Below are 26,770 nucleotides of genomic sequence, written 5' to 3'. Positions count from 1 at the left end.
TCATCCCTGCAAGCCAGATCCTCTCCCAGCATCCAGGCAACCTGGTGTTTGGCCCTTTTCCTCCAGAGTCTGGTGTTTTCTCCTTCCATCCACCAGTCCCACCCGGCCCAAGCACACCACCAGAACAAAACAGGAGAAGAGGGAAACACTGTTCTCTTTTGCTTGCTTCCACATTTATTTGGGTAATTTTTCTTCTGTCATTGTTCATAAATGTCTCTGATGATCCACATTTATTGAGCAATGGGAACTTTCTGGAAAAGGCACTGTGGGAGCAGAATGCGGCCTCATCCCTGGAGCCCTGTCTCCCCCGCTCCTGACTCGCTGGCTGGGAGCAGCTCTGAGGATGGGGTTCTCCCCTCTCCTGCCCCTGCCACTCACTGGGCAGCCCCCTCAGACCCTGGGCACTGCTCTTAGCTCCTCTGCCTCCCTCAAGAAAACACAGGAGCTGCCTGATGCTGTGAGGACCTCATTGTTCTCCAGAGCAGCCTCTCACCCTGACCCCTTCCCAGAGCCCAATCCATAGTGTGTGGGTGGATGGGGATGGAGGTGAGATCGAGAGCTGGGCTTTAGCGTGCATACCCTTAGGGAGGCTAGATGTCTACTCTGCCCCCAAGCCCCATCGGGCCCCAGCTCGCCACTCCAAGTCCCTCCTGGCGTGAGCGAGGAAGCGCCCTGAGGATGACACGCCAGCTACACCCTCCTCCCCCGGAGGACCTAGCTTTCAGCACAGGCCACCTGGCCACCAGTTCCACAGCCCTGTGAGTGTTCACTGGTCTTTCTTTCAGCTGGTCGGTCCGCTCTCTGCTCCTCCCCTCCCTTCTGCTCCTTCAGCTCCACGCTACCCTCCTGCTGCCACTGGCCCCAGAGCCCACACAGCCTCCTCAGCAGCTCATGAAAGTCGGCTTGGAACCCGGAGGAGGAGAAGTAGTAGACAAAGGGGTCGACACAGGAGTTCAGGGTGCTGAGAAGCGTCACGTAGATCCTCCACGCCGGGCTTTCACCGCAGATATAGCCCACGACATGGGACACATTGTAGGGCCCAAAGCAGACAAGGAAGTTGAGCAGCGTGGCCGCCACCAGCCCCGCCACCCTCCTCTGCCGGCGGTGGCTGCCCCCTCTGCCGAGGATCCACACCAGGCGGCTGTAGCAGTAGCTGGTGATGATCAGCGGGACCACAAAGAGGACCACAGCCATCTCCAGCCGCACGGGCAGGAGGATGGCTAGCTGGTCCTTCCGGAACTCCAGGTAGCAGGTCCCATTGGTGCCCTGGCTGTGGGAGATGTCCCCTGAGAATTCTATGACGTAGACCACGCTGCAGTGAGCAGAGGCCAACAGCCAGCAGGCCACACTCACCAGACCTGCCTGCCCCAGCCTCGGCCGGGTCTTGTACCACAGTGGGTGGGCCACACTCAGGAAACGCTCAATGCTCACAGCTGCCAGGAAGAGGGCGGTGAGATAGATGGTGGTGAAGAAGATGAATCCGGAGAGTGGGCAGAGGATGAAGGGCAGGGGCCAGTGCAAGCCATTGGCTGCCTCCACCATGCGGAAAGGCAGGAACAGCAGCAGGAGCAGGTCCGAGGCGGTCAGGTTGAGCAGGAGCACGTCCACGGCCACCGGGCGGCGCCGCAGCTTGCCCACGAAGACCACCAGGGCCAGCAGGTTGAGGGGGAGCCCCACCAGGAAAGTGAGAAGGTACACCGAGAAGACGAACCAGTGATTGCCGGAGAAGTAGGACTGGTCGGGGCCTGTATCCATGGTGGTGGCCACTGGTGAGAGAGAGTAACATGGAGTTGGTAGTGGGGGCCCTAACGGCCTCTGGCCAGCAGCATCTCCCCTAAAAGGGCACGAGGTCACTACGCCCACCCCTCTTGTCTCTGGGTGCCTTCCAGGTGGAGTCAGCCTGCCTGTCTTCCTGAGCATGCCCTGTCCCCTCTCCCTTCCCCAGCAGAGAAGCACCAAGGTGCTCCTCCACCCAGCCCCTCGGGCCCAGGCTCACCTGCTTCTTTGAGACCCCAAATGCTCTGCTGCACAGCACCTTGCTGTCTCTCCAGACCTAGTGCGGTTGGCTATTTATCCGGCAGAACTGATAAAGACCTGGCCGTGCCCATGACGTCACTCACTGTTGAGCAGTGGCACATAGATGCCTTGAGCTCCGTTGCCAGGGCTGGTCAGCATGCTAAAAGGGGAACAAATTCCACAACTGCGTGCCTCCGTCCTCATGCATTCTCAGCTGGGATGCTCTAAACAGGCCCCAGCCGACGTATTCCTCTCCCCTTCTTCACTTGAATTTTGTCTGCTTCTCTAGAATGGCATTTATCCAATTTGCCTTGTAAGGGCAGGAAGTGTGATGCAATGACAGAGAGCGAGCTCTGTGAGGTCTGTTTCTTCCTGACTTTGTGATTTGGGGGGAAATGACTTAAATTCTCCATGTTTCTGCTTTCTCCCCTGCAGAACAGAGCTCGTCATAGTACCCATTCTCATAGATCAACGCATTAACACATGCAAATTAAAACAATATGTAGGTCGATTAAAAGATTACTAATACATGTTGAGTGGTTTGACGGAAGCCTGGCGTGTGGTCGTGAGCAGGCAGCGGATGCCAGCTGCTATTTTCCCTGTCACTGGTGCAGGATTATCTCTGGGGTGACAATATAATAATAATAACAATAATAATGGTGGTGGCGATGATGACCGCAGCTGCCTTTTCATGGGCACATAATCCGTAGCAGACACTGCTTCTAGGGCAACGCTTTTATGTCATAAAATCCTTGTCCTTCACCGCAGGGAAGTGACTTGCTCCAGGTGATACAGCTTGTGAAATGTCACCACTAGGGTTCAAACCCAAGTGCTGTCCAGTTTCACGGGTGATCTATTAGTTCATTCAAACAATCACAGGGCACAATGAGATATGATTTCACATCCACTAGAATGGCCACAAGCAAAAAGTCAGACAATGCCTATGGTCGGCGAGAATGTAGAGAAATAGGGGCCTCATTCACTGCTGGTGAGAATAATGGGAGGTGGTGTCCCCGCTTTGGAAAGCAGGTGGCATTTGCTTAAAAAGTTAAACATAAATTCACCATGCGATCCAACAATTCCACCGTAGGTATTTACTTAAGAGAAGTGGAAACTCAGGTCTACTTAAAGACTCAGTCCTAAATGTTCACAGCAGCGTTGGTCATAGTCACCAACAGTGGAAATGTCACCTGGCAGCCCATCAGCTGGTGAGTGAATAAAAAAGTGGCACATCCATATACTGGAATTCTATTTGGCAAAGAAAAGGAATGAGCTACCCATACACACTACAGCCTTATGTTGAGTGAAACAAGCCAGACGTAAAAGACCATGTACATATATTTCAGATTTCATTTATTTATATGATATGTCCAGAATAGGCAAAATTATAGAGTCAGAAAGTAGACTCGTGGTTGTCTGGGGGATGGAGGTAGAAATGAAGATTAAGTTGGTTTTTTTTTTTTTTTTTTTTTTGAGACAGGGTCTTGTTGTCGCCCAGGCTGGAGTGCAATGGTGCAATCTTGGCTCACTGCAAACTCTGCCTCCCGGGTTCAAGAAATTCTCATGCCTCAGCTTCCTAAGTAGCTAGGATTACAGGTGCCCGCCACCACGCCTGGCTAATTTTTGTATGTTTAGTAGAGATGAGGTTTCGCCATGTTGGCCAGGCTCGTCTCGAACCACTGACCTCAGGTGATCCGTCCACCCCAGCCTCCCAAAGTGCTGAGATCATAGGCGTGAGCCACCCCGCCTGGCCCAAGATTAAGTTTAAATGAACAGGAAGGATTTTACTAGGGTCATGAAAATGTTCTAAAACTAGCTGATGGTAATGGACTCACACCTCAGCAAATTTACTAAAATTCATTGAATTGTACACTTAACATTGGTGAATTTGATTATATGTACATAATATCTCAATTAAGCTGTTCAAAGTGCAGCAGTAGGCTGGATACGGTGGCTCAGGTCCATAATTTTAGCACTTTGGCAGGCTGAGGTGGGAGGATTGCTTGAGCACAGGTTGTTTGAGACTAGCCTGGGCAACATGAGGAGACCCTATGTCCACAGGGAAAAAAAAAAAAACAACACAAGAGAGAAAGAAAAAAGAAATTAGCTGGGTTTAGTGGCATGTGCCTCTGGTCCCAGCTACTTGGGAAGCTGAAGTGGAAGAATCGCTTGAGCCCAGGAATTCAAGGCTGCAGTGAGCCATGACTGTGTCACTGCACTCCAGCCTGAGCAACAGAGTGAGACCGTGTCTAAAAAAAAAAAAACAAAAAACGCAGTTGTGAACGAAAAGTTTTTGCTATCATGCTGTTTACATTACATTTGGTGGTGAGGGCTTGGGGGATGGAGTAGGGGAAGGATCATGAAGACATGGATACTAAAGAGGCAAAGAGCCACTGGAGGGAACACTGGGGCAGAGGAGTCACGGGTGCACAGGCTTGGCCTGCTGGGGGAGCTGACAGGAGGTTTGGGTCTCACAGGAGTGAGAGGCGCCTGGGGGGGATCACACTGAGTCTCCTGGGCCCCAGGGAGGCACTGGATTTGCCCTAAGTGGGGGGAGGCAGGAGGAACTGGGAGAAGCAGCCCAGTACCCAGCAGGGGCTATGGAGCAGGAGCCAAAGAGAGTGGGCCCTGGCACCCTGTGGTGCGGGAGGAGGCACTGGGGCTCCCTGGGGTGGAGTTTGGGTTTTTACTGAAATTCCCTGGTGTTGTCACTGCACAAGGGCCGGGCTTGTTTCTGGCTTCCAAAAGAAGTTACTTAATTTCTCTGGCCTGTTTCCATATTGATAAAACAGACATAGAACTTTCTTTGGAAGGCTAGTAGAGGCATTCATTCATTCACTGAGCGAACATTTACTGAGCACCTACTGCGTGCCACTCTCTCTTCTGGGCGCTGGGGATATATCATCAATTACAAGAAAAATCCTTGCATGCGTAGACATTTCAGCCTGAACAGAGCTCATTTGTAGAAATTGGTGCGTGCACCCCAGCTGGTGGCTGCCATTTGTTGTGCTCCAATACATCATCATGTGCATGGCATTGCTGTAATTTAGAGCAGGTGCCCAGGTGTCTGTCTCCTTCACAGCCACAGCCACTCCCCTCTGCCCTCCCTCTCATGGATGTGGGATGCTATCCTTTGCGAAATGGACCACAAATACGGGGTTAACCCCCACACCCCCAGGTTTCCCAAATGTCCCCTGGCTCTTGGGGGTTCTGCTTGGAAGGATCACATCCTGCTTTTACCCATTCCTTGCTGTAGGGCCTTAGGCAAGTTTCTTCATCCCATTCCAGGATCGTAGCTACCTGGTGCAGCACCTTTGTGCAAATTAGGTGCTCCCTTTCCAGAGGAGCCCATCCCGCACCAAGTGCTGCCTAAGGAGTGGCTGGTGTATTTCTTCAAATTAGAACACAATACTCCTTCCCTTGATGCAAGCAAGGCAGGCATGTGGCTTGCTGAGCAAAGCACAGGCTAGAATTTAGTCAGTGTTTGCTCCTCTGCCCAGTACCTTCGTGTAGTGAACACCCGCTCATCCGTACAGCAGTGGCAAGGCCAAACACAGCGTTGTGTGAAGCTGAAGTGAGACAACACTCACTGTAGACACTCAGCATGACACCCATCATGTATTACAGACTATATAGTTGACCTTTGAATAGCACAGGTTTGAACTGTGCAGGTCCACTTACTTGTGGATTTTTTTCAATAAATACATTGGAAACATTTTCAGAGATTTGCAACAATTTGAAAAAACTTACAGAGGAACTACAAGCCTAGAAATATATTTTAAAAATTAAGCAAAAGTTAAGTATGCCACGAATACAAAAAATATATGTAGGTACTAGTCTATTTACTGCCACTAGTCTATTTACTGCCATACATACTAGTCTATGTATGCCAAAATGGATACAAAGCTTTTTTTTTTTTTTTTTTTGAGACAGGATCTGGCTCTATTGCCCAGGCTGGAGTGCAATGACATGATCTCGGCTCACTGCAACCTCTGCCTCCCAGGCTGAAACCATCCTTCCACCTCAGCCTCCCAAGTAGCTGGGACTACAGGCACACGCCACCACGCCCAGCTAAATTTTTTGTATTTTTGGTAAAGACAGGGTTTCTCCATGTTGCCCAGGCTGGGCAAATCTCTTACAGAAAGTTAAAATTGGCAGGGTACCGTGGTTCACACCTGTAATCCCAGCACTTTGGGAGGCCGAAGTGGGTGGGTCAACTGAGGTCAGGGGTTCGAGACAGGCCTGGCCAACATGGCGAAACCCCATCTCTACTTAAAATACAAAAAATTAGCCAGGTATGGTGGTAGGTGCCTGTGATCCCAGCTACTTGGGAGGCTGAGGCAGGAGAATTGCTTGAACCTGGGAGGCGGAGGTTGCAGTGAGCCAAGATCACACCATTGCACTCCAGCCTGGGAGACAAAGCAAGACTCTGTCTAAAAACAAAACAAAACAAAACAAAAAAGTTAAAATTTATCAAAAATATATGCACGCAAACACAAACTCTATTTGATGCCATTTGAAGTCAAGAGAAATGCAAGCAAACATAAAGATGTGCAGTATTAAAGACATAAGTGCATATTTACTGTAGATATACTGTACTCCTATAATAATTTCGTAGCCACCTCCTGTGCTTTCTCCGTGAGCTCAACTGTTGAGTATCTGCTTCAAACACCACGTGAAGCTAATCATCTCCTGGTGAGCAGTTCTCGCCAGTACACTGTGTACAGAAGTAAAAAGTGATCTTTCGTAGTCATTGCATATGTTTCACCATGTTTAATGCAATACCGTAAACTTTGAATAACCCCCTTGGCCCCATATGCGGGGCCACTAGTGATGCCAGAGCTGCTTCCAAGAAGCAAAGAAAAGTCATGACATTATAAAAAAGGGTTGAACTGCTTGATATCTACCACAGATTGAGATCTGCAGCCGCGGTTACTGCTGCTTGAGACAGACAACTTCTCTTATAAACAGACAACATAAACTTACGGTATTGATAAATACAGCACAGTGCTGTGAAGGTATTTTCTCTTTCTAATAATGTTTTCAGTAACATGTACTTTTCTCTAGCTTAACTTTATTGTAAGAATACAGCACATAATATATATAACATATAAAATATGTCTTTTTTCTTTTTTTTCCAGAGACAGGATCTTGCTCTGTCACCCAGGCTGGAGTGCAGTGGTGCGATCATGGCATTGCAGCCTCAATCCTGGTCTCAAGGGATCCTTCCACCTCAGACCCCTGAGTAGCTGGGACTACAGGCACTCACCACCACGCCCAGCTAATTATTTTTATTTTTATTATTTGTAGAGGTGGGGGGGTCTCACTATCTTGCCCAGGCTGGTCTTGAACTCCTGGCTTCGAGCAGTCTTCCGGCCTCGGCCTCCTAAAGTGCTGGGATTACAGGCATAAGCCACTGTGCCTGGCTTCAAATATGTCTTACTCAATTGTTTATATACTGGGTAAAGCTTTTGGTCAACAGTAGGCTATTAGTAGATGAACTTTGGGGGAGTCAAAGTCATGCACAGATTTTCCACTGCGTGGGGGTTCGGCACCCCATCCCCACGTTGTTCAAGAGTCAACTCCGTGGCCTTTGCCCATCACTGCGGGACCTTGCATTTTCCCTCCCCGGCTGAAGCAGCTTTTCCTGCCAGCCTCCGTTCCAAGCTCCAAGGCTGCCCCCTTGCGAGTTTCACATGGTGTAACAGCGTCATTATCCGGCCTCCTGCCTCCTCTCCTACTCGGAAATCAAATGTTCTCTCCTGGGAACTGATTTCAGAGTAGCTGTCCTCAAGTGCATCACCGGAGTGGCAGTTCCTGTGGGTCAGAAACAGACTGCCTCCTCCTTCCCGTAAGTACAAGGCCTCTGCTCGCGGCCCACGGAAGACAGGCAGGTGAGGACGTGCAGAGGGGAGAGAAAGATAGGCGAGGAAGGGGCGAACTTCCTCGACACGTGCAGGGGCAAACTTACCTCCCCCGCCACCTTGCTCTGGCTCCGCGCTCCTCTCTTGACTGGGGTGCTGCCCTCAGCAGGCGCCGCTCTCCACTTGAGTGGCTCCAGGGAGGCCTCCGGGCCAGGCTGCCCTGCAGTTCCTCCGAAGCAGCCCCCCGCAGGGGCCTGGAGAAGCAGCCGGGCCCTCCTGCCCCATGCTCCTTCCCCCGAGCAGTGGCGTTACTTCTGGGACTTGCCCCCTTGCGTTCTTGCCGCACACACTGTCTTCAGGCCAGGACCCCTTCCCAAGTAACCGGTCACCAGCGGATTAAGCACCACACTCCAGGCACCCGTGATGAGCCCCAGCTTCCGCCAGGAGCCTCCCAGATTGGGGTACAGGAAGCTGGCCACGTTGGAGGCGTTGTAGGGTCCTACGCAGAGCAGCAGCGTGAGGAGGGCCCCGCCGGCCACCCAGGCGGCCCTCAGCTTCCGCCTGTGCGTCAGGCCGGAGTGGGCCAGTGCCCGGAGGCAGCCCACGTAGCAGAAGGCTGTGATGGCCAAGGGCAGAAAAAAGAGCAGGAGAGAGAGGCTGAAGCGGGCCGGGCCGGCAGAGGCCGGGTCCCAGGCCTCCAGGCAGACCGGAGAGCCGTTGACCGGTGTGTTGATGCCCAGGGAGGTGTTGCTGTGGTCCAGCCAGCCTCCTGGAGCCTCCAACCCAAAGACCAGACCCAGGTGACACAGGACGAGGGCCCAGATGGCCGCGCACACCCCCCAGGAATAGCACGGCCTCCGGAAGGCTTGGTAGCCCAAGGGGAAGGCTGCTCCCAGGTAGCGGCCTGCACTCAGGGCGGCCAGGAAGCCCCCGCCGGCATAGAGTGGGAAGAAGTGGGCCACCGCGAAGACGGGGCACAGCGAGGCCGGCAGAGGCCAGGCCCCGGAGGCTAGCGCCTCCACCGCCTTCAGGGGCAGGGAGACTGTCAGCAGCAGGTCGGAGCAGCCCAGGTTCAGGGCGTAGACCAGGCTAGGGGTGAGACGGAGCCGGGCGTGGGCCGTCGCGCCTCGGATGGCCAGGACGTTGAGCGGGAAGCCCAGCGCAAAGGCGGCCACATAGAGGCCGAAGGAGAGCTGCGGGGGCAGGTCCATGGGGCCGCCGTCCTGGCCTGCAGGGCTCCTGTGTGCAACCTGGCTCCCTGTGCTCAGATCTTGGGGCCCCGGAGAGGAGGGGCTCCTGGGATCACTCGCGGGTTCCAGCCCTGTGTGGAGGATTACAGTTCGCCTGGTGGGATCACGGAGGAAACGGAAGCCCACAGAGAAAGGCAGCAGTCAGGGAGCAGCGGAGCCTGGATGAGAAGCCAGGAGCTGTGGCCCCCAGTCTTGTGCTTTCTCTCCACCATATCACCTCTTAAAACCAGGGAAGCTCCTGCAGCGTCACAGGAGATAGGATGTGGTGCCCAGGTCCCAGAGGAAGAAAGCTTCTCGATTTCTGAGACTCTGTGGGGAGGAGGGGTGGAGAGAATTCAGAACAGGGCTGGGCCCACAGCCTGAGCCTTCCCTGGGAATGGGAGTTTGACTCCTGAGCCCACTGCCCTCCCCGGTTCCCTGGCAAGGCAGGAGCTGCCCCCACCCCCCACCCACATTGGAAAGCCGGCGGGGCAGCAGGGAGGAGAAGGGTGTGGATAAGGTGAGGGTGTGGCCAGGGACAGGAAAAGGGGGTCCCCCAGGGAGAGCCCAAGGGTCAGCTAGGCCCCATCCATGTCACGGTTGAGCTTACAGTTCTCAGGGGCCACCTGGGCAGGGGGTCTGGGGGTCTGGGGAACAGTCAGGTGAAGAGAGGAGCCACAGAGAGAGGGACCCACCTCCTGGTGCTGCCAGATGTCTCTGAGGCTCAGCAGTCCCCTCAGCGGGCTGATGGAGGATGCCCGGGATGGGCAGTGAGCCGGAAGGGGAGGAGGGCGGGTGACAGGGCCATTAGCCTGAGGTTCTAGCAGCTTGGGTGAGCAGCTAATGGGGCATCCCGGCTGGAGGTGAGGCCACGCCAGAGGAGGTGAGGGGCTGGGAAGATGCAGGAACACAGAGGGGCCAGGGAGGAATTGGGGTCCTGTCTGGGTAGGGGCCGGGTGTGTAGCCAGTGCCTCTCAAGAGCAGGGCTTGGGGGCTCGGCGACAACCCAGCGCTATTCCCTCCCCAGCCCTCCTGCCTGTTCACACCTGCGCTGGGGCCAGGTCTTCTCCACCCTTGATGCACCCCTGGGCAGGTCCTGGGCCTCACTGGCTCACCCCTGACAACACAGGGTGCCCTGTGACTGCAGCCATGAAGCCATCTCCAAGTGGCAGTGGGTGTGTGGGGTAAGGAGTGATCACACCCGGGTGCGGTTCTGCACAGGCTGTGGGCTTTAGTTTTTGTGAGGAGGGCCCCTCTGTTCTCCCTCTGCTTCCCCACTAGCTCCATGGTGGTAGCTTCCGACCTTCCCAGGGCTGGAGGAAGGAGCGGGAGGAGGCAGGCGAGGGGCGGGGGCAGCCTCTGCTGACCAGCACTGGAGGGCCCAGGTTGTGGCCCCCACTCTGCCTGTCAAGGGGTGGCACAGATGTCCAAGCCGACTCCCCCCAGGGTGCATGGCTGGGGACACTGGGGGGCACTCCCCAAGGCACAGGGAATGTGGCACCGGCCAGCTGCGTAGCTTCCTTCTCTCAGCCCTGGGAGTCCTCCCAGCCTTTCATGTTTCCCACTGGGGTCACCTGAGCCTCCCAGGAGGACCTAAGGAAGATTTCTAACCTCTCTGGACGCTCTCTCAGGTGTGCCCACGCCTGCTGGTGAGAAGCCAGCTCTGCTCTGTGATTCTGTCTCTCACTGTGCCCGTGTCTTTCTGTCTGTCTGTCAGTCTGTCTCTATTTCCTGCCTCAGAATGACAACACAGCTCTCCACATCAGTTTTCTCAGGCGTGTGTCGGTCACCTGACCACTCTGCCCCTTCCGAATTCCAGGTCCCCCATCATAAACCTCTCTCTGTGTGGCCTCCTGGCAGCTCTGGTCACCAGGCTTCAGGGGGGACAGCAAGGGGGTCTCAGCCTATCACTAACTCCCTCAAAGACACCATCTCACTGCTTTTCATACCTCGGAGCCACTAAATTGGTCCATGCTCGCCTTTTTCTCAAGAGCTGCACCTGGGGTGCAGCGCCCGCTGTGAGCGGAGAACTGGCCTCCTACTGTTCAGTGTGTTGTTGGGAACTGAGAAATGGACAGAATGGAGGAAGAATCCACAGCAGTGTGGTTTCCCCTCCTGCAGCAAGAGCGAAGCCCCGGGGAGCCGTTGGGTTTTCCAGATCTTCTCTGCTTTGGCCCCACCCACCTGGCGTCTGGATCTTTGCCCAAGGTCACCTTCTCCGAGGGCCTTCCCGGGTGCCTCAGCCACACTGATCCCTCCTGTGAATCTCACTTTTGTTGTCTTTCTTCAGTGCGACATCGTCTTGGCTGGCTCCCGAGCTAGAATGCCGGCCTCCTGAGGGCAAAGGCTTTGGTCTACTTTGTCTACTACACGTTGCACAGCAGGTGTTTGGGAACCTAAATGCACGATCCATTGTCTGGACTCTGGGAGGACTGTGAGAGCTGGGGTTGTGGAGGGCGGCCTGCGTCTGGAGTCCTGGCCCCCCAGCTTCCTGGCCACCTGCTCTTCACCTGCTCTTCACGCCTCAGCAATGTCTATTGATGGCCATATCTCATGGTCAATCAGCCATGTAGTAGGTTTATGTCAGCAGCTGTGCTGAGGGACAGGGTGGGAAGGGGAAGATGCTCGATGGTTGCCAGGGAGCTTAAGCCAGGCCCTTCAGGCTTAGGACTGCCTCAGCTCCCTCCAGGGTATCTTGCCTTAAAAACCCTCGGCGGCTCTCGACTAGAGATCCCCAAGGTTGGTCCTACGCCTTATCTTTTTGGTGTCCTAACAACTGGCTCTGTACTGGGTGCATTTCCAGGTGCTCAGTATCTGTGTGCAGAATGAATGAAGAAAGAGTTGAATGACACCAGACCCCATTTTGGGCACAGACACCCCAACACCCTCCTGTCTCATTTAAACAGTTTTTGTTGTTGTTGTTTTGAGGCGGAGTCTCACTCTGTTGCATAGGCTGGAGTGCAGTGGCGTGATCTCGGCTCACCGCTACCTCCGCCTCCCAGGTTCAAGCGACTCTCCTGCCTCAGCCTCCCAAGTAGCTGAGATTACAGGTGTGAACCACCACGCCCAGCTAATTTTTGTATTTTTGGTAGAGACAGGATTTTACCATGTTGGCTAGGCTGGTCTTGAACTCCTGACCTCAGGTGATCTGCCCACCTTGGCCTCCCAGAGTGCTGTGATTACAGGCGTGATCCACCACACCTGGGCTTTAAACAGTTCTTAAAGCCTCACCTTCCTCCAGAAAAGTTAATGGTGCTCATGAGAATCAAACCAGGGACAAAGTGGATTGATGGGGCGATCAAGGCCTCCCTGAACCATAATTCCTAGAGTTACCGTCCAGGTAACTGAGCAGAGATGGGAGGGAAAGGAAGGTGGGAGAGGAAGGTGGCAGTTTGGGGACACCTGCCACGTGCCAGGAGCCAATCTCCCTGATGATCAGATAATTACACCCCTGCCCTCTAAGGAGAATGGGCTTTAGCCCCTTTGCAGAAGCAGGTGAATGGGTGGAGAAAGATCAAACCCGAGAAGCGGAGAGGGGAGCTGGGGCACCTAACTGGAAAGTCTGAATCAGTGAACAGAATTAGAGAACGGGTGCAGAGGACCTCGAATGACAGAAAAGCTGTGAGGTTTCTCAGGGTGGCTGGTCTTCAAGACTTTCTCTGGCAGCTATGGGTTGTGCAAGAGCTGGGTAGCGTCACTTTTGGGAAGAGCTGTTTTGAATCGGCTTCCCCTTTTCACATTCTTCAAAAAATGCAAATGAAGGATGGAGGTTTGTTTTCTGGGGGACTTTTGACTTCTGTGCTGGGTCTCAATGTGGCTCCACCATATAGAAGATGATGCCTCACTTCCTATCGTGGGCCACCTGCGTGGTAGGCAGTGGCCTTTCCCTCTCCACTTTACAGATGGAGAAGCCGAGACTCAGGCAAGCTGGCGAGCCCTGCCAAGATCACCGGGCTAGTTAAGCCGAAGAATCAAGATTCAAGCTCTCACGTTTGTCTGTCTGCAAAGCCAGTATGCTTTTCCTAACAAGACACCAGACTCTCTAATCTGCTGGTTTGATCAGTAAACCACTGTGACTCCATTTCCTTCCCCCCAGGCCCCATGAAGACTTTCCCCTCTCCTCATCCCCACTCTGACTCCACAGACTGAAAAGAGTTCACTGGTTCTTTGAAGTGGCATCTGAGCCATTTTTATTGTGAGCTCTGTCTCCCTGGCAGGTTAATCCACACCAGTGTGTCCATCTCAAACCCGGAGTCCCCGGAGTCAAGGGGCCGCTGATACGTACGCCTCCCCGTGCAATGCCTCACTTCCAGAGGAGAAGCCAGGCCAGGACTGGGCCCCTTCCTACTTCATTTCTGTCCTTTTCTGGGCTTTCCCTCAGAGGCAGAAACTGGGCATAATATTCGTGAGTGGGGATGTCAGATCAGGGGTAGGGGGCCAGAGAGATGGAGAAGGGAAGGAAAAATGATGATGAGCAGATCCCAGGAGGGACACAAGCAGCTGGGGGTGGAGATGGCCAGTGGCCGTGGTGGGGGCAGGCGGAGGTGTGCATGTCAGGGCAGGTATTTAGATGGATTTCTGGGTAGCAAGGAGAGTGGAAGAGAACAGGGGCAGGAGTTTTGGAGGTTTGGGGTTACCCTCACCGAAAAGACTGGCTCTGAGCCAGGCACAAGGTTCTCCACAGTGCGTGTGTATGTGTGTGTGTGTGCACATGCGCGCAGGAGGAAGCTGTGTGGCAGTGTCTGGGGAAACTCTGGGACTTCCCTGGCCCCCACTGCCCCCAGCGCCTCCGCTGCAGCCCGTCAGGTGTCAATGTTTGAGGATCACATAGTCCACATTTTCTTGTGCCTGAGGCCGCTCCCCGACCCCAAACTGAATCAGCTCTGAGTAATGAATCCCCTCATCTTCTGAAAAATCTGGAATGACGTTCTCATAGTCGCCCTGAGAAAACCGCATGGTGGTCAGCCTGGCCCCACTGTCGCCAGCCTCCACCGCCGATTTTCTCCGCATTCTCTCCTTCATTCCACCCGGGGGTCCAAAAGCCCAGGCGGGTGTCCTCGTGTCAGGAAACTGGCTGTGGCCGGCATCCAGGACCCGGAGGTACCTGCCTGGCTCTGGCCAGCTCTGCCGGAGCAACCGTCTCCAACACCCAACCTCTGCCACCACGGATGCCTACCCAACTCCTTCCTATGTGGGACCCACCGCTGAGGCCAGGCCCTGTCCCCAGCCTTCCACAGCCCCTCTGGGGAGACCTGGGGAGACCCTCCTTACCATTTGGCGCTTGTGCAACACTGAATAAGTGACCGTGTCATCGCAGTCTGGGGGAGGGCTCTGCATCTCTGAGGTCTCTGCATCTCTGAGAGACAGGGCAGATAGACGACCACGCATGAAGCATCTCCCATGAACTCTCCTCCCTCTCAACACCCAGAGCCCCCAACAGCACCCCAACCTCAGCCCCTTATGTAAAACCTGCGGCCACCCCAGTGCCCAAAGCTCACAGTAGGAGCTCGTGCAAATGTGCGTGGAGGGAGTAGGCGTGGGTGTGTATCACGAGGTCTTGATCTTTGTGATAAGAACGGACTGGGCATGTGTGCTGCTGACTCAAAGGAGCAGGTCCACTTCCGGAGACTGGCCCTTACCCAGAGGCTTGTTGCCGAGCGGGAATGAGGCAGTGCGTGTATCAGGGTGCCTGGCATGGGCCTGGCACAAAGAGGGCAGGCGGGACAGAGCTTTTCCTCCCGCCTCCCTCCCAGGGTGCAGGGTCACCCTCCTGGTACCCTCAGTACCCAGTTCGTGGTATGTTCGTCTCGGGAAAGCGCAGGGTGGTGTAGCTAATGCCATCTTCCATCATTGGATTGTAGTATCCCAGGGAGTGGGGGCCTTCAGAGAGGGGGGCCCTTCTAACCTGGGAGGGAGACGAGGATGAAGTGCTAACCACCTGTTCCCCAACCCTCGTCCCCTTCCCTGGCCTCTGACAGCCCAGGTCTCCTCAGAGGACATTTTATCCCCTTCCTTCACCTTGTTTCCCCACTCAGCTTCACAGTCTGCCTCATGCCTACTCTTTTTTTTTTTTTTTTTTTTTTTTTGAGGCAGAGTCTCAGTATGTCACCCAGGCTGGAGTGCAATGGCGCAATCTTGGCTCACTGCAACCTCTGCCTCCCAGGTTCAAGCGATTCTCCTGCCTCAGCCTCCCGAGTAGCTGGAATTACAGGCATGCACCATCACGCCCGGCTAATTTTTAAAATATTTTTTGTAGAGACAGGGTTTCACCATGTTGGCTACGCTGGTCTCGAACTCCTGACCTCAGGTGATCCACCTGCCTCAGCCTCCCAAAGTGCTGGGATTACAGGCATGAGCCATCGTGCCCAGCCCCATCCTACCTTTTTATTCCTCACAAAGAAGCTCTGGCCGCTGGAATTCTCCTGAAGCCCCTGCTGGCTCTGTGTCCTCTTCCAACTGAGAAATAAAGGCACATGTGTGAGGGTCAGGGACTCCACAGGCTGGAGGCTTCGAGACGGAGCAACTGGACACGGGCCTCTGCCAAGGGAGAGAGGAGGTGGTGGGGGATGGCAGGAGCTCACCGTCGCTGGAGCTTGAGCCCACAGATTGCCAGGATGAGGATGGCCAGGCAGGACCCGAATCCCACAGCCACTCGCCTGCCGATGGTCTCCGGGCTATCTGGGTGGAGAAAGGAGAGACCTTAATCAACTGAGGGGCCAGCTCTCCCTGGCAGCCTTTGCCTGGAAGGCATCCTGGACTTCTCTCTGCAGCCAGACTCGTCCTTCTACCCTGCATGCATGCAGGGGTGCAGAGGAAGAGGGTGACAACGGCCCCTGCTTGCTCTGGGCCTCCCTTTAGGAATAAGGCACTAATTCTCCTGAGGAGCTGCTTTTCCCACAGACGTGGCACACCCAGAGCCTGTGACCCGCACCCGCATAAATGGGTGCAGCTCTTCACGGCAGTATAGCTGTGTGATCAGCTCTGAAAGTGCACCTGTCTTCCACCCAGCAATTCCACATGGGAATGCATCTTGCAACCGTCCTTGCAGGCGTGCCCAAAACAAGAGGCTGCAGACCTAGGCCCTGAAGAGGGCACTGGGAGGAGGATGTATGCAACCTTCATACACGAGGACTCCATGGCCCCAGGAAAAAGAGGAGGCTCTCAGGCTGTCTGCAAAGGGGACACCCAGGGAACAATGGTTTTATATGATGGGATGTGTCTGTTACATTTCCAGATAACATGTTTCAGATGTTTTCCTTTGGCCTTCGGCGGTGCTGGTGATGGTTCCCTAGACTGACTGATTGATTGATTGAGACAGAGTCTCGCTCTTTCACCCAGGCTGGAGTGCAGTGGTGAGATCTTGGCTCACTGCAACCTCTGCCTCCCGGGTTCAAGCGATTCTCCTGCCTCAGCCTCCCGAGTAGTTGGGACTACAGGTGCGCACCACCACACCCAGCTAATTTTTGTATTTTTAGTAGAGATGGGGTTTCACCACTGGCCAGGCTGGTCTGGAACTCCTGGCCTCAAGTGATCCACCCAACTTGTGGCCTCCCAAAGTGCTTGTGGCCACCCACTTTGGCCTCCCAAAGTGCTGGGATTACAGGCGTGAGCCACTGTGCCTGGTCAGGTTCCCTCAATTTAAGGCCATGTTTCCAATTATTAATCTGAAAAAGTACAATAAATTAATTAGGTATCTTCCGTATGCTTTCAGACTCTTTTTTGTTGTTGTTATTGTTTTGTTTGTTCGTTTTTAATTTTTTTTTTGGTATTTTTTGTAGAGATGAGATCTTGCTATGAGGTGTGGGCTATGTTGCCCAGGCTGGTCTCAAACTCCTGGGCTCAAGTGATCCTCCCACCATGGCCTCTCAAAGTGTTGGGATTACAGGCATGAACCACCATGCCCAGCCTCCAGACTTTAGACACTCTGTGTATGCATAGATACAGAACAATGTCCAAACAGTATTATTACATGGAAAAAAGCAAAGAAAATTCCCAGGCAAAGTGTGAGCTCTGCCTCGTCAGTGTCATGAGGAAGGGTATATAGGCACAGACCTCTGTGTGTGAATTGTGCGTGTGAAAAATACCCCTGGAGGAGATGGGAAGACTGTGTGCAGTGAGATGGGAAGACTGTGTGCAGTGAGGACCTTTGGTGGGGATGAGACTTCTCAGGGACCAAGAGTGAGCCGCGTCTGTCTTTCCACTATTTACCCTTTCATGCTTACATTTTATTTTTTTACCAGGTGCTTGTATGATCTGTTTAAAAACCACTCAAGTTTACTACTGTGGAGGCCGAGGCAGGAGTATCACTTGAGCCCAGGGGGTCGAGGCTGCAGGAGCTAGTTGAGGCTGCAGGAGCTGAGATTGTGCCACTGCACTCCAACCTGTGCAACAGGGTGAGACCCTGTCTCAAAAAAAAAAAAAAAAAAAATCGGCCTGGTGCGGTGGCTCACGCCTGTAATCCCAGCACTTTGGGAGGCCGAGGCGAGTGGATCACGAGGTCAGGAGATTGAGACCACGGTGAAACCCCATCTCTACTAAAAATACAAAAAATTAGCCGGGCATGGTGGCAGGTGCCTGTAGTCCCAGCTACTCGGGGGGCTGAGGCAGGAGAATGGCGTGAACCCGGGAGGCAGAGCTTGCAGTGAGCCGAGATCACGCCGCTGCACTCCAGCCTGGGTGACAGATCGAGACTCCGTTTCAAAAAAAAAAAAAATCATTCACGTTTTAAAAGATAAAAACAAGGAGCCTGTCAGGGCTGAGAGAGACAGAGTAGTCAGAGAGAGAGAGACAGGGACCCAGTAGGAGCTCAGGACTTCTGGAAGGTGGAGCAGCCTGAGAGGGGACCCTAGAGGGAGGCAGGAGAGACTGCAGGGGAGGTAGAAAAAGAGAGACTGGTGACGCAGGACAAGAAGACTCCTCCAGCACAGCGGCAGATGGCCTGGAGCAAGGGGTGTGAATGGGAAAGGGGACAGTGAGGTGGGGAAGAAGGGGCCAGCTGGTCTGGAAGTCTTTTCGGGAAGTCACTGGAGCAGACAGGGCCAGAGAGGAGCCTGAGAGGAAACAGGGAGAGGCACAGTGGCTCATGGCTCTAATCCCAGGGCTTTGGGAAGCTGAGGCAGAAGGGTCACTTGAGGTCAGGAGTTTGAAACCAGCCTGGTCAACATAGTAAGACCCCATCTCTACAAAAATGTAAAAATTAGCCGGATGTGGTGGTGCATGTCTATAGTCCCAGCTACTCAGGAGGCTGAGGCGAAAGGATTGCTTGAGCCTAGGAATTGGAGGCTGCAGTGAGGTGTCATTATGCCACTGCACTCCAGCCTGGGTGACAGAGTAAGACCTTGTCTCTATAAGAAGAAGAAGAAGGAAGGAGAAGGAGAAGAAAGAGGAGGAGGAGAGGGAGAAAGCAGAAGAAGAGGAAGAAGAAGAAGAAGGAGGAAGAGGAGGAGGAGGGGAAGAAGAGGAGGAGGAAAAGAAAGAGAGAAGAAGGAAGGAAGGAAGGAAGAAGGACTGACCACCACCAAGAAGAACAAGAGCAGGAAGAGGCCTTACAGTAGACGGTGAGGGTGCTGAGAGGCGAATGGCCCTTGCCCACACTGTTGGTCCCCTGGCACCAGTAGGCACCCGAGTGCTGGACCTTCACCGGCTCCAATCTCAGCTTCTGGCTGTGGTAGGGGAGGCTTTGGTTATTCCAGTCAAACCAGGTGTAGTGGGAGACGGGAGGGTTGGCGTCGCTCTCACAGGTCAGGGTTGCACTCTTCCCCTCCATCACTTGGTCCCCCGGGCTCATGGACACACGCAGCCTCCTGGGTGCATCTGCATGGCGGGCAGGGGGAGGGGGTGCGAAGTCACTACCAGGCAGGCCACTGGTCCCTTCTCTGCTCCACTCCCAGCCTCCGGCCCTCACTCACACAGCACTTCGAGTGTCCAGGCCTTGGACGCTGTCTGTCCTATGGAGTTGTTCACCCAGCAGCTGTAACTCCCAGCATCTTCTGGGGAGATGGAGTCAAAATTCAGCCGGCTTTCTTTCCCCAGAAGCCTGCCATTTTTCTCCCAGAAGAACTGGACTTCTTTGGGGTGGCTGCTTGAGAAGTCACATTGGAGGCTGACCGAGTTTCCAGAGTGAATCTCGGAAAGGGGCTTGATTTTCCGGACCCTCACGTCTCGGGGGGCATCTGGAGGGCAAGGGTCCCAAGCTGACCTCTCTGCTCCCTGTCCCTTTTGCTGTCCCCAGGCCTCCCCTCCCCTTGGCCCTGACGCCGGGCTCCTGTCCCTCAATTCTGTTGAAGACACTGGCCCAGGCTCCGGCCTCATCGCCTTCATCCCCTCATCCCAGCCAGGCCACCTCCCAGATCCCCCTGCCTAGCCCAGGGACTCACACTGGACATTCAGGGCGACAGGGGAGGCCCACGAGCACCAACTGTTACAAGCTGCGCAGGCGATGGTTGTGTTGCCCCAGCCAACGTTTTGGATCTTCAGCACCCCAAGCGATGGCTCCTCCCAGGCGCCATGGGGTTTCCATTCATACCGGGTAACACTGGGGTTACTGGAATTGTAGTTGCAGGAAAGGGTCACTGTGTCTCCTTCTCGAATCGGCGTGGGGTTTTGAATCACTGTGGTCACCTTCTTGGGAGGATCTGGAAGAAAACCAGAGAGGTGAGTAAAGAAAAGCCAGCTGTCCACAGTACCCCTTCCCTCCTGCTTCCTCTTCTCCCGCTACCTGTCCCGGGCATCTGCACAGGTCCTAAATTAATCAAAGGGGGGCTTGTGCGTCCTTCCTGCATCTGTGTGAGAACAGAAACCCTGCCCTGGCTCTCTGGCCTGGCTGTGGTTTGGTGCAGGGGTTCAGGGCACAGCGCTGAAGCCAGACAGCTGCTGAGAGGTGCACGGGCATGGGCTGCAGGTCTCAGTTTACACGTCTGTCAAATGGGGTCCTGAGGCCGGGCATGGTGGCTCACGCTTGTAATTTCAGCACTTTGGGAGGCCGAGGCAGGCAGATCACCTGAGGTCAGGAGTTCGAGACCTGGCCAACACAGCAAAACCCTGTCTCTACTAAAAATTTTAAAAATTAGCTATGCATGCTGGTGCATGTCTGTAGTCCCAGCTACTCAGGAGGTCGAGGCAAGAGAATCGCTTGAACCCGGGAGGTGGAGGTTGCAGTGAGCCGAGATCAAGCCACTGCACTCCAGCCTGGGCAACGGAGGGAGACTCCATCTTAAAAACAAGAGGCAGTGCGGGGTGGGTGGGGGGTGAGTCCTGAGAGTTCCTAACCTCCTGGGAATTGTTTCAAGAAGGAAATGAGATGACTCCCTTAGAGCAGAGTGTGGCGTGTGGCAAACACTCCACAAACATCACTGTGGCTGCTGTGGTCGCGCATCCAGCTGTCTGAGATGCTCAGGATTTGGGCACCCCTGTCCTGTTAGCACATATGACATCTCAGGGTCCAAGGATCGAGCTTATGTGTTCTTTTTGTCCTGTGCTCTACATGGTAACAAGATTCACTGTGTTAAAACAGTCTTACAATGGAGAGGTAATGAGACAGTTTGCCCCAGTTCTCATTAAAAATTTCAAGATCTCTCAAGACTCAGCCACTGCCTAGGGATGCTAAGTCTCTGTGTCCCTCATGCAGTCCTGGTATCTTGCAGTTAATTATTCTTTTCTTTTGGAGACAGAATCTCACTCTACCCAGGCTAGAGTGCAGTGACATGATCTCAGCTCATTGCAACCTCTGCCTCCTGGGTTCAAGCGATTCTCCTGCCTCAGCCTCCCAGGTAGGTGGATTTCAGGTGTCTGCCACCATGCCCGGCTAATTTTTTGTATTTTTAGTAGAGACAGGGTTTCGCCATGTTGGCCAGGCTGGTCTCGAACTCCTGACCTCAGGTGATCTGCCCACCTTGGCCTCCCAAAGTGCTGGGATTACAGGCGTAAGCCACCATGCCTGGCCAATCCATTCTTTTTTTTGAGGCAAGGTCTCACTCAGTCACCCAGGCTGGAGTGCAGCGGCATGATCACAGGCTCACTGCAACCTCAACTTCCAGGCTCAGGTGATCCTCCCACCTCAGCCTCCTGGGTAGCTGAGACTACAGGCATGCATGACCATGCCAGGCTAATTTTTTTTGTAGAGATGGGGTTTTACCATGTTGCCCAGGCTGGGCTTGAACTCGTGGACTCAAGTGAGCTGCCTACCTTGGCCTCCCAAAGTGCTGGGATTACAAGTGTGAGCCACTGTGCCCAGCTCACACCTATAATCCCAGTCCCAGCATTTTCTTTTTCTCTTTGAGACCCAGGTCTTGCTCTGTCACCCAGGCTGGAGTGCAGTAGCAGGAACATAGTTCAGTCTGCAGCCTTCACTTCCTGGGCTCAAGTGATTCTCCCTCCTCAGCCTCCCCAGTAGCTGGGACCACAGGCACGCACCACCATGCTCAGCTAATTTTTGTATTTTTTTGTAGAGATGGTATCTCGCTGTGTGGCCCAGGCTGGTTTCAAACTCCTGGGTTCAAGAGACCCTCCTGCCTCAGCCTCCTAAAGAGCTGGGATTGCAGGCGGGAGCCACTGCACCTGGCCTCATTCATTCAACAAGCATCTACAGGCCGGGCGCGGTGGCTCACGCCTCTAATCCCAGCACTTTGGGAGGCCGAGGCGGGTGGATCACGAGGTCAGGAGATCGAGACCATCCTGGCTAACACGGTGAAACCCCGTCTCTACTAAAAGTACAAATAATTAGCCGGGCGTGGTGGCGGGCGCCTGTCATCCCAGCTACTCAGGAGGCTGAGACAGGAGAATGGCATGAACCTGGGAAGGCGGAGCTTGCAGTGAGCCGAGATTGTGCCACTGCACTCCAGCCTGGGAGACAGAGGGAGACTCCATCTCAAAAAAAACTAAAACACAAAAAAACAAGCATCTACCGAGCACCCTCCATGAGCCAGGCCCTATGCTAGGAGCTGAGACAGCAGTTGTGAACAGGAGACCCTGGCTGCTCCTTGCTCTTGACTCCAGGACCCCGGAATGCCCTGCACCCCATCTGCCTTCCCCGTTCCCCGTGTCCATCTTCTCTCCCTAGAACCAGGGGCTCCGTGGCTACTCACACTGGACATCCAGCTCAGCTCCCGGGCCCCTCTGTCCAGTACCAAGAATGTTTTCTGCCACACAGGAATAAGTCCCAGCGTGCCAGGGGAGGATCTTTGGGATGTGGACTTTCTCCTCTGTCCTTCCCTGCATTTCTTTCCCATTGTGGTACCACGTGTAATTTGTTGGAAGAGGATTGGCCAGTGACATGCAAAGAAACTCGACTTGACTTCCCTCCACAGCTGGTGAGTGGAGGATCTGAACCGTGGAAGGTTCCGGGGCATCTGGAAGAGGGGGCAGAGGCGAGTGGAGGGGTGAGGAGAGCACCCCCAACCTGTGCACACGGCCCCGAGAGCCCCCGTGGCTCCCCTCTCCGGGTCCCCCCCTGCTACCTCCCTGCCTGGCCTGTCCCCAGCTCCGAGGGGCTCACACTGCACTTGCAGGAACACTTCTGCCGACCTTCCTGGGCCCACGTCATTGGAGACCTGACAGCAGTACTTCCCACTCTGGTCCTTGGTCACTTCGTGCAGATTTAGCATGAGTGTATTCTGCTTCTTCAGCGAGGTCCCATCTTTGAGCCAGGATATCGTCGTGTACTCCGGGTTGCTGCTGCTGACCTCGCAGGTCATGGTCACAGACTCCCCCTCCCTCACTATGGCATCACTGGGAGTGACCTTGATCTCCAACTTCGGGGTGTCTGGAGGAGCAGAGGGGCAGTTGGGGAGGGGGCGGGGAATTCTCAGAGGGTGGAGGGTGTGGAAAGTGCTTTTATTCTGACAAAGCCATGGCCTGCCAGTCCCTTCACCCAGGTGATGGTCACAGCCTCCTAACTCGGCTCTCAGCTTCCCCCTCCCACTTCCTCTACTTCTTGGTCTCCACCAGCAGCACGCAGGGTTCCTAACACCATCTACCAGACCTCGCCAATCCTGCTGGAAACCACGAGCGGGTTCCGTGCTTTGCATAGAATCCCAAACCCTCACCTCGGCCCTCGGGATCCAGAGTCCTGCTCCATCTCCTGCCTCCTGTCCTACCATGTGGCCCTCAGAGGCGGTGAACTTCAGCCTCTGAGGTCCTCCCACCCAGCTGCTGCCTCAAAGCTTTGAACCTGCTCTTCTCTTTCCCTGAAATCCTCCTCTCGCAAATATGTGCCGGCCTCAGCCACTCCCTCCGTTCCAGTCAGCTTAAGTGCTCACCTTCTTTCTTTTTTTTTTTTTGAGATGGAGTCTCACTCGTCACCCAGGCTGGAGTGCAGTGGTGCGATCTCAGCTCACTGCAAGCTCCGCCTCCTGGGTTCATGTCATTCTCCTGCCTTGGCCTCCCAAGTAGCTGGGACTACAGGCGCCTGACACCACGCCTGGCTAATTTTTTGTATTTTTACTAGAGATGGGGTTTCACCATGTTAGCCAGGATGGTCTCGATCTCCTGACCTTGTGATCCCCCCGCCTCGGCCTTCCAAAGTGCTAGGATTACAGGCGTGAGCCACCGCGCCCGGCCTAAGTGCTCACCTTCTTAGAGAGGTCTCTCTCCATCACTCCCCTCTCTCGGCCTTATTTTTTTCCTAACACACATATCACTACCTACAATAGTGTTGTATATTTCTTTGTTAACATTGCTTTGTTCCAGATTCTAATGTCTTGGCTCATGCTCTGTATTTCTTTGGTAATCCATTTGTTGTCTGTCTCTTTCACTGCAGTGCTGGCTCCGTGTGGGGCAAGAGCTTTGCTCACTGCTGCACCCTGCCCACCGCCCCATGCCCCCCATTGGCAGCCATAATAAGGCCTGGTACCTAGTAGGTTCATGATACGTATTTATTGAATGAATGAGGCACAAGATAATGATGCGAAAAAAATCCCCACCAAGAGGGGAACAAAAAGACCTAACCAGATAATCCCCAATTCATGTCATGGCTTGAGGATGGACCATTTTATTCTGTTAGGCTAGAGCAAATCTTTTTCCCGAAACACCAGGGCTGACAAGGCGGCGTGACCAGGGCTGGAGGATGCCACCGTCTGTGCAGGCTTCCCCCTGCCCTGGGTGCATGCCCCCTGTGGGGCTGGGGAGAAGGTGACACAGACCTTGCCCTGGGGAGAAGGTGACACAGACCTTGCCCTTCCCACAGGCATGTCGGGGAGACTCACGCTTCACGTTCAGCTGCACCGTGTCATTGGAGAGGAACTTCCCATCTGCATCCTGAAGCTGGCAGGTCACAATCTTCCCATGGTGACTCCACTGTGGGGAGAACTTGAGCTCGCTCCGGGTGAAGACAGACTTGATGGTCAAGGAGGTCGAGGTGACAGCAGCCTGCCTCATTGGAACCCCCTCTAGGAGCCACTGCAATTGGATCGGATACCCATAGCAGGAGAAATTCAGCAAGCAGGTCAGAGTGACTTCCTGGGACTCTTGAATTTCTGGAGGGAGCTGGATATGAGGTGGAAAAGGCCTTTCTGCAAAAGAACAGAGCCCGTGCTGGAGCCTGGGGGACTGAGGACGTGAGCGTACACCTGGCTTTAGATGTCCTGTCCCAAATCACCCCTCAGGAACCCCTTGCCACTTCATTCCACCTCTCTCCAGTCCTGCTTTGTTTTTTTGTTGTTATTGTTGTTGTTGTTGTGTTGTTTTTTTTTTTTGAGATGGAGTTTCCCTCTGTCACCCAGGCTGGAGTGCAGTGGCGCGATCTTGGCTCGCTGTAACCTCTACCTCCCCAGTTCAAGTGATCCTCCTGCCTCAGCCTCCTGAGTAGCTGGGATTACAGGTGCCCACCACCACACCCAGCTAATTTTTTTGTATTTCTAGTAGAGACAGGGTTTCGCCATGTTGGCCAGGCTGGTCTTGAACTCCTGACCTCAAGTGATCCTCCCGCCTTGGCCTCCCAAAGTGCTGGGATTACAGGTGTAAGCCACCACACCCGGCCTCTTTTTTTTCTTTAGAGACGGGGTCTTGCTTTGTCACCCAGGCTGGAGTGCAGTGGCGCAATCCTAGCTCACTGTAGCCTCAACCTCCTAGGCTCAAGCAATCCTCTCACCTCAGCCCCCTGAGTAACTGGGACTACAGGCATGTGCCACCACACCTAGCTAGTTTTTTAAACATTTTGTAGAGACAGGGTCTTGCCATGTTACCCAGGCTGGTCTCAAACTCCTGGGCTCAAACAATCCTCCGATCTCAGCCTCCCAAAGTGCTGGGGTTACAGGCGGGAACCACTGCACCCAACGCAGTCCTGCTTTTCTCCACTTTGAATCACTTTTGCTCACCCGAAATCCCCTCTGAAAGGCCTTGACCACACTAAACCTCCTTGGGTACTGTAATCTACTTTTCTTTCATGCTCATTGCTGGATGTCTGCTTTCTGAATGATTGCAAAGTTCTATTCCCACCACCTCACCACCTCTTTTTTTTTTTTTTTTTTTTTTTTTTTTGAGACAGAGTCTCGCTCTGTTGCCCAGACTGGAGTGTAGTGGCGTGATCTCAGCTCACTGCAAGCTCCACCTTCCGGGTTCACGCCATTCTCCTGCCTCAGCCTCCTGAGTAGCTGGGACTACAGGCGCCCGCCACCATGCCTGGCTAACTTTTTGCATTTTTAGTAGAGACAGGGTTTCACTGTGTTAGTCAGGATGGTCTCGATCTCCTGACCTTGTGATCCGCCTGCCTCGGCCTCCCAAAGTTCTGGGATTACAGGCGTGAGCCACCGTGCCCGGCCTATTCCCACCACCTCTAAGTGAATTTTATCAGTTTAGTTCACGGACTTTTCAGCTTTGACAAACTTGTGTTACTTTCATGGCTTCCCTCAGTATTGCAGCCATCCACGCACCGCATTCCTTTAGTGGAGTGGGTCTGTGTGCACCCAGCCTCAGCTCTCCCCAAGGCTGGACCACCTCCTTCAGACAGCGGGGTCTGAAGTTGCATTGCTCACCCCAAATTTAAGGCTGCTCAGAACTGCCCATCCGGGAAACGGTGTGGAACGGAGTGACCACACTCCCTGTGGCAGGGGCCCCCCACACCTGTGTTTGATGGGTCAAAGCCACCCCTACATGTGCAGTGCTATAACTGAACCTATGTTATAAAAATTATAAGATGTTTGTTTTACTTCTTTTCTTTTCTCTTTGTCCTTTCCTTCCTCCATGCATGATTAGTTACATTTGGTCATTTCAGTAGCACCATTAATTCACTCATAATCGTTTAACTTACATCCTGACTCCCTGGCAGCTGCCTGCAAGATAAATGAACTTGTCTCTCTTTCAAAGAACAGTGATCCTTAGGTCACACAGACCTCCTTGATGACATCCAGAAATTTGATGAGCCGAGGGGCACAACAGCTTTGACAATCGGGAGGTCACCTCCTGCACACCTACTTTACTCATAAAAGCCCCCACTAACGCTCAAAGTCAGGTCAGATTTGAGAGTTTCTCTCTTCTGTCCCCTTGCTTTGGCTAAATTAAATAATCCTTTCTCAGCTTCTAAGCACTGAGGTGTCAGTGTTTGGCTGACTACGCATCGGGAGCTCAAACCTGGCCTTTGGGGTTCAACAACAGTGTCATCTGACCTTGAAGAGCTCATGAGAACTTGCCATGAACATTAACATGCTGGGAGATTTCACTGGAAAATCT

General features: G+C 53.8%; 3 protein-coding genes across 31 annotated transcripts in view; all 3 read right to left on the bottom strand.

The window, feature by feature from the left end:
* Positions 1 to 151: 151 nt before the first annotated feature.
* Positions 152 to 2,186, bottom strand: FFAR3 (free fatty acid receptor 3). Its single transcript, XM_001159667.5, has 2 exons — positions 1,997 to 2,186; positions 152 to 1,766 (listed from the first exon to the last, which is right to left on the bottom strand). Exon 2 carries the CDS (start codon positions 1,753 to 1,755, stop codon positions 715 to 717), a length of 1,041 nt encoding a protein of 346 aa, XP_001159667.1. The 5' UTR covers positions 1,756 to 1,766; positions 1,997 to 2,186; the 3' UTR covers positions 152 to 714.
* Positions 2,187 to 7,073: 4,887 nt separating this feature from the next.
* FFAR1 (free fatty acid receptor 1) lies at positions 7,074 to 9,941 on the bottom strand. Of its 2 annotated transcripts, XR_001711760.4 has the most exons (3): positions 9,805 to 9,941; positions 7,988 to 9,439; positions 7,074 to 7,833 (listed from the first exon to the last, which is right to left on the bottom strand). XR_001711760.4 is itself a non-coding variant. In XM_009435308.4 (2 exons), exon 2 carries the CDS (start codon positions 9,089 to 9,091, stop codon positions 8,189 to 8,191), a length of 903 nt encoding a protein of 300 aa, XP_009433583.1. In that variant the 5' UTR covers positions 9,092 to 9,439; positions 9,805 to 9,941; the 3' UTR covers positions 7,074 to 8,188. The 2 variants fall into 2 exon arrangements, 1 of the variants encoding a protein (XP_009433583.1); XM_009435308.4 differs by having other exon boundaries at positions 7,074 to 9,439.
* The window catches only part of CD22 (CD22 molecule), a 58,711-nt gene continuing 41,840 nt past the window's right edge, over positions 9,900 to 26,770 (bottom strand). For 13 of the 28 annotated variants that reach the window (XM_016935675.4, XM_016935674.4, XM_009435311.5 and 10 more), the window contains 11 exons: positions 24,310 to 24,615; positions 22,602 to 22,868; positions 22,192 to 22,455; positions 19,486 to 19,743; positions 19,018 to 19,281; positions 18,659 to 18,922; positions 15,691 to 15,787; positions 15,490 to 15,565; positions 14,896 to 15,014; positions 14,381 to 14,465; positions 13,273 to 14,050 (listed from right to left, as the gene is read on the bottom strand). In XM_016935675.4, coding sequence (XP_016791164.1) covers positions 13,919 to 14,050; positions 14,381 to 14,465; positions 14,896 to 15,014; positions 15,490 to 15,565; positions 15,691 to 15,787; positions 18,659 to 18,922; positions 19,018 to 19,281; positions 19,486 to 19,743; positions 22,192 to 22,455; positions 22,602 to 22,868; positions 24,310 to 24,615 — 2,132 coding nt within the window. In that variant the 3' untranslated portion in view covers positions 13,273 to 13,918. Of the gene's footprint in view, positions 10,001 to 11,318; positions 11,924 to 13,272; positions 14,051 to 14,380; positions 14,466 to 14,895; positions 15,015 to 15,489; positions 15,566 to 15,690; positions 15,788 to 18,658; positions 18,923 to 19,017; positions 19,282 to 19,485; positions 19,744 to 22,191; positions 22,456 to 22,601; positions 22,869 to 24,309; positions 24,616 to 26,770 lie in introns of those variants that run through there. The other 15 variants (XM_016935679.3, XM_063800685.1, XM_063800700.1 and 12 more) reach the window with 8 other exon arrangements.

The sequence above is a fragment of the Pan troglodytes genome, chromosome 20 (assembly GCF_028858775.2).
Source record: "Pan troglodytes isolate AG18354 chromosome 20, NHGRI_mPanTro3-v2.0_pri, whole genome shotgun sequence".
NCBI lineage: Eukaryota > Metazoa > Chordata > Mammalia > Primates > Hominidae > Pan > Pan troglodytes.
This window is presented reverse-complemented; position numbering and strand designations above follow the sequence as displayed.